The sequence below is a fragment of the Momordica charantia genome (assembly GCF_013281855.1).
Source record: "Momordica charantia cultivar OHB3-1 chromosome 11 unlocalized genomic scaffold, Mcharantia_2.0 BLBB01000011.1, whole genome shotgun sequence".
NCBI classification, from domain to species: domain Eukaryota; kingdom Viridiplantae; phylum Streptophyta; class Magnoliopsida; order Cucurbitales; family Cucurbitaceae; genus Momordica; species Momordica charantia.
In genome coordinates, this window is record NW_028275159.1 from 2,489,723 (window position 1) to 2,495,127 (window position 5,405).

The 5,405-nt window shown below is 30.6% G+C and overlaps 1 protein-coding gene across 1 annotated transcript; it reads right to left on the reverse strand.

The window, feature by feature from the left end:
- Nucleotides 1–375: 375 nt before the first annotated feature.
- LOC111009759 (transcription factor MYB87) lies at nt 376–1,822 on the reverse strand. Its single transcript, XM_022282964.2, has 3 exons — nt 1,460–1,822; nt 1,239–1,368; nt 376–1,153 (listed from the first exon to the last, which is right to left on the reverse strand). Exons 1-3 carry the CDS (start codon nt 1,593–1,595, stop codon nt 520–522), a joined length of 900 nt encoding a protein of 299 aa, XP_022138656.2. The 5' UTR covers nt 1,596–1,822; the 3' UTR covers nt 376–519.
- Nucleotides 1,823–5,405: the final 3,583 nt, after the last annotated feature.

Here is a 5,405-nt window from a genome sequence, read left to right on the forward strand (position 1 = left end):
AAGAAAGGCAATATCTCTCTCTCATAAATTTTAATATTCGCATAGGTAAAAAAAAAAAAAAAAGGGTAAATAACATTTCCCATTTTAGAGAGCAACTGACTATACCTTGAGTTTCTCAGGCTTTCGCTTTTTGCCCAGCAGCTAGGGTTTCAGAATTTCCCTACTGAGAATTCTCCTAATAAGGCATTTCAATTTTTTCTTGAACTAACTAAAATCAACCCTGAAAAAGAAAATTAGACCACGAAAATAATTTCTATTTTAAATCCATTTGACAAGAATTACACCCACACACAAAAGAAAAATGCATGCATGTTCTTCAATATAGTTGATGGACTAAATTTTCCACCACTTAAGAACACACAAACAAATCAAACATATTAAATCTCAACTATTATAATGATAAAAAGTCTTAAAGCTTTAAAAACTTTTTAGGGTTTACTTCTACAAAGCTGGAGCCTGACCTATTGGGTTATAATCATCATGTACATTGAGATTAATCTTAATCAATCTCATTAGAAACTATAGCTTTTGCTGCTCCAAATTATAAGACGAACCAATCATCAAATCATTAGCCACCGAGGAAGGATATAATAAAGGAGCAGAAATCAAAGAGCTCATCTCCCCCCAATCCAAATCGCTAATCAACCCACTATTACCATTCTTTGAAGAACCATCCTCTTCGTATAAAAACTGCATCCCGTCCTCGAACGACGCCGTATTGCTGTAAACGAGCTTCTCCAACTCTCCGACGTGGCAGCCCGGGATTCGCGGACCCGAACCCACATCCTCCACCGCAAGTTGAGCGGCGCCACCGGTTTGGCCATAAGGGAACTGAGAAGGGAATTGAAGCGGTTGGTGATCGGAAAATAATAATCTTCCGGCGGCGTGATGATGATCTTGGTAATTTGAGTACGGCGGCGGCGAATTTAGCGCCGGCGATAACTCCGGCAAGTAAGGCGATTGGTTGAAAGCGTGATTGTGATCGAAAACAATAGCCATGGAGTTTCCAATTTCGGTTTTGATTTTTCTTCCTCTTCTCACCAGCTGCTGTTGGTGGTGCTTCCCAAATAGTTTCTTCTTCAGCCTTGTGTTCCAATAATTCTTTATATCATTATCCGTTCGGCCAGGCAATTGAGCTGCAATAATCGACCACCTATTTCCATGTCGGATTTTTAATTTTAGTACTCATCATATAAAATTAAATTCTAAACCGTTCTAATTAAAATTATTGTATTCACCTGCTTCCAATGCTAACATAAAGGCTACAAATTATTCTATCTTCTTCCTCAGAGAAATCCCCATGCTTGATATTGGGACGAAGATAGTTCAACCACCTCAATCTACAGCTTTTCCCACATCTCTTAAGACCTAATAGTTACTCCGCAACAAAAAGAAAATAAGAAAATAAATCCATCTCATTCAAGTTTAAGCTAATGGGTAACAATATATTTTAAATTACCGATTTTTTGAGGCAGGGCGATCCAGTTGCCACCGGTGCCATGCTGCTCGATGTACGACTTGAGCTTCGCGTCTTCTTCGGGCGACCAGGGGCCCTTCTTCACGTTTGCTTTGTCACAGCAAGGAGCTCTTCCCATGGCGAATTGCAAAGTAGAGAAATTATGAGAGAGAGAGAGAGAGAGAGAGAGAGAGAGAGAGAGAGAGAGAGGGGAGGGGGGAGAGAGAGAGGGTTATAATAGGTATTAATGGGGGAAAACTCATGTGCCTGCTGAAAAAGCCATCGGGTTTTTAATTTTATTTTTAAATAAAAAGTGTATGGAGCAGAGAAAGTGTTATATATAGAGGAGGGCAAAGGATTTTCTTCTTGTCTGTTTTTTGCGTAGAATCATGGGGATTTATATAATGCAAAATATTGGGCTGTCTCTCTAAATAAACTTTCGTTGAGCTGTGTTTTTTTTTTTTAGTTCACTGATCCTCAGAATCTACTGGGGACATGCATACGATATATTATATAATTTGTGTATTTAATATTAAACCTCTCTGATTAGCATGTTTCTCATCCTTTTTAGGGTTGTACAGTATTTCCCACTCCCTTCCACATCAAATTCGACCAATGACTGAATGACACGACATTTTTTAAAAAGAAAAATTTGCAGGAAAAGTCATTAATTACAATATTATTTATGAAAAATTATTGAATGAAGGTTGCAGTGGGTTATTAATATAATTTAATTTAGTTTCCATAACACGTAATGTAAATTAGGAGCCACATTCTAGTGTATATATATTCTTTAAAAGATAACATTACACATATATAGTAAATATTCAAATATTTTATTTTTAAGAAAATTATCAATGTCCTAACTAGTTAAATTATACGGTCAAGTCGATTATATTTTGTAATAAGTACAAATTTGTATGATGGATAACGCAAATCATTTTAGAATATAAAAAGACCTTAAAATCAATAGAAAAATATACATCTTTGAATTTCACATCTTTACTCGTGAGAAACTTTCAAGTTACAATTAAATTTAGATTAAATTACACACCTATATCTTTTAATCTTTTAGTGAGAAGTCTATAAAATTTTAGAGATCTGTTATTTAATTATTTGACGGAATATAATCCATGAACTAACTACAAGATTGGCAATTTATACTCCATAAATAATTTAAATTCAATTACTAATTTCAACTGTATAAAAAAAAATTAATTTAGGAATCTCTAGTACACTGGAATTTTAATTACTTGTATTATTTATTTTAGATTTCTCTAAAAAAATGAAATGATTTAAAACTCAAGTATATAAAGTGTATACGATGATATTTTTTTTTTTTTTGGTAAAAGATAGTTTTTTTTTTTTTTTTTGTGTACGATGAATATTCTTATTGGTAGTCAGTCTTGAGAAAAAAAAATCCAAATGCATGCATGGGAATAAAAACAAACCGAACTTTGATTTGAAATATTGCATTGAAACGTAGAAAATTTTAACTTTTTAAGGGCAAAGGTCAAATCGATTTTTTTATTTTTATTTTTTTTGCGATGGAAATATCCTCAAGTGTCTAATCCAATCTCTCACTTTGATCGGTTTAGACCTTTCTTTATGGAAGATTCGAAAGTCTCATTTACCCCTTCCTGTTAGGTCACCAAGACGACCAAAATTGTTGATATATATGTACTTAATTTACATGCATTTTTTAAATTAAGCTCATAAACCAATTTTTTAAATTAAAATAATTGGAGCGTTATTTAGAATAATTATTACTTTTTTATGCCATAATCACCAAGAATATGAACATTAATACTCCCAATCTTCCTCAATTTTATAATCAAGGTTTTCATAATCCCTATGAGATGATCAATAAATTGGTATTTGCTCAGAGGCCTACGGCTCTATTGAAAAATTGATTGGTCCATAGTTTATTTTAAATTATAATATACTGATTAAATAACCTTTAATATAATTGTCCTCAATATACCAGTAGAGTAACGAACCTCCTATTAACCACATGGTGCATTGTTTTTTTTTTCAGTCAATAATAATGATTGTGTGTCATAGATTGTTAAAGGATGTTGAAATTTTGAGGATAAACCATAAAAATATCTTCCTGAAGACATATTTAATAAGAAGACCAAAGACTAATTATTTTTAGCAACTGTTGATCTAGAGAATTTCAACATCCAATAATCCTATGAAATTGATGGGTTTTTTTAGTACAATAATACGTGTAGTTATAGTTTAAACACGCGATCATGTTTAAATTTTCTATTTTTCGTTAATATTGTTGAATTCTGATTTGTGCACAGTACAGGATAATCAGTCTTTTTTAAATTTTGGAAAAAAAAAACTCTGCGCTGCCATAAATTTCAGGACAGTTTTATTATTATTATTTTTTATTAGTTTTATTTTTTCTTTTCAGAACACTCCATTTAATTGCAAAATCTGAAACCATCTATTATGAGTATAATGATTGTGTGCTCTCTGATTGGGGTTTTCAATAAGATGCCTAGAGGAAACTGCATTATCAAGTCGAGCCCACGGACAGCTGTATTTATTTATTTTTTTAACCGAATATATATGGTGTCTACAAAAAGTGATCATATCTTTTTAATTAAGTGACAAATTATATATAGATATATTAATTATTGGTAAAGTACCTAAGAAGAAAATTAATCCATATCTTTGTTAAAATATGAGCATTATGGTCGTTCACTTTATCAATCAAGAAACAAACGGGTAAAAGAAAAAACTTGTTTTTTATTTGTGAATATTTTATCACATCCCATCAGGGAAAAAAAAAAAAACAACAATAATTCTCTTCCTTGTTTGGCGGGATTATAAAGCATAACTTTTCATTCAGGAGGAAAAAATAATAATTTATTTTGTCGGAAGGAAAAAGAAATTAACAATCAGTGGATTGATTGATATCCAGGCATTAATTTTCTCTTATTATACAACACTCTTGAGAATTTTATTAATATTAATTTTGTAATTTCTATTTATATAGCATATTATTAATAAACATGAAGCCAAAAGGAAAATTCTTGCACTCTCAATTCTCACTGAGTATTATATCATTTGGCAATGTTAGAGTCTCACCTATCTTATTTCTTATTTTTGAGAAATATACATGTCGGTTAAATCTTCCTAAAATTGCATGTAAATTTTATATAAAAACAACAAAATCTAAATCTCTAAAATAAAAATAAAAATAAAAAGCATACTTATAAAATGTATAGTAAATGTTAAAAATTTATATATAATACATTTAAATGTTTTAATTTTAAAAATTATTTTCCATGTAAAATTTAACAGAATAGGAAAAAGAAAAGTTTTGTCAAAGACAATTTTATCAAGATTAATTTCTAAAGGTAGTGAATTTTTTTTTTCTTTTCTTTTTTGTTCTTTTCACAAAGTCAAAACACCAATATATTTTGAGAAAATAGACCTATAATTTTGTTTTTCCACACATGCGGTTAGGTCTAATTTATATTTTGTTGTCTTCATCATCACAGGTGGGCTACCAACCAAAAGTATGAGAGAGAGAGAGAGAGATTTGTGATGTTTCGTGTGATTCTTTTCTTTCTCATTGTCATTTTTCAAAAAATTTATACTGAAATTTTAAATTATAGCAATTGAAAATGTTATATATATATATACGTCTCGGTATATTATTTTATAGATTTTTTCTACTCTACTCAGTAAGTCTAATATTTAAAAGATTCATCATGATCAAATGTATATTTTTTTCCTGCATAATATAACCTTTTTTTCTTTTTTTATACTATAATTTACATCCCTTAACAAGACTTGCTCTATAATCCCGAAGAGAGACATAACTTGGATTGAAGAATGACCCGTAGCCCAATTGTTCCCATTATCAATATCAACTAGGATAAACCGATGTTATTAATTATTTACTAAGTATTTAACAATGATAAAA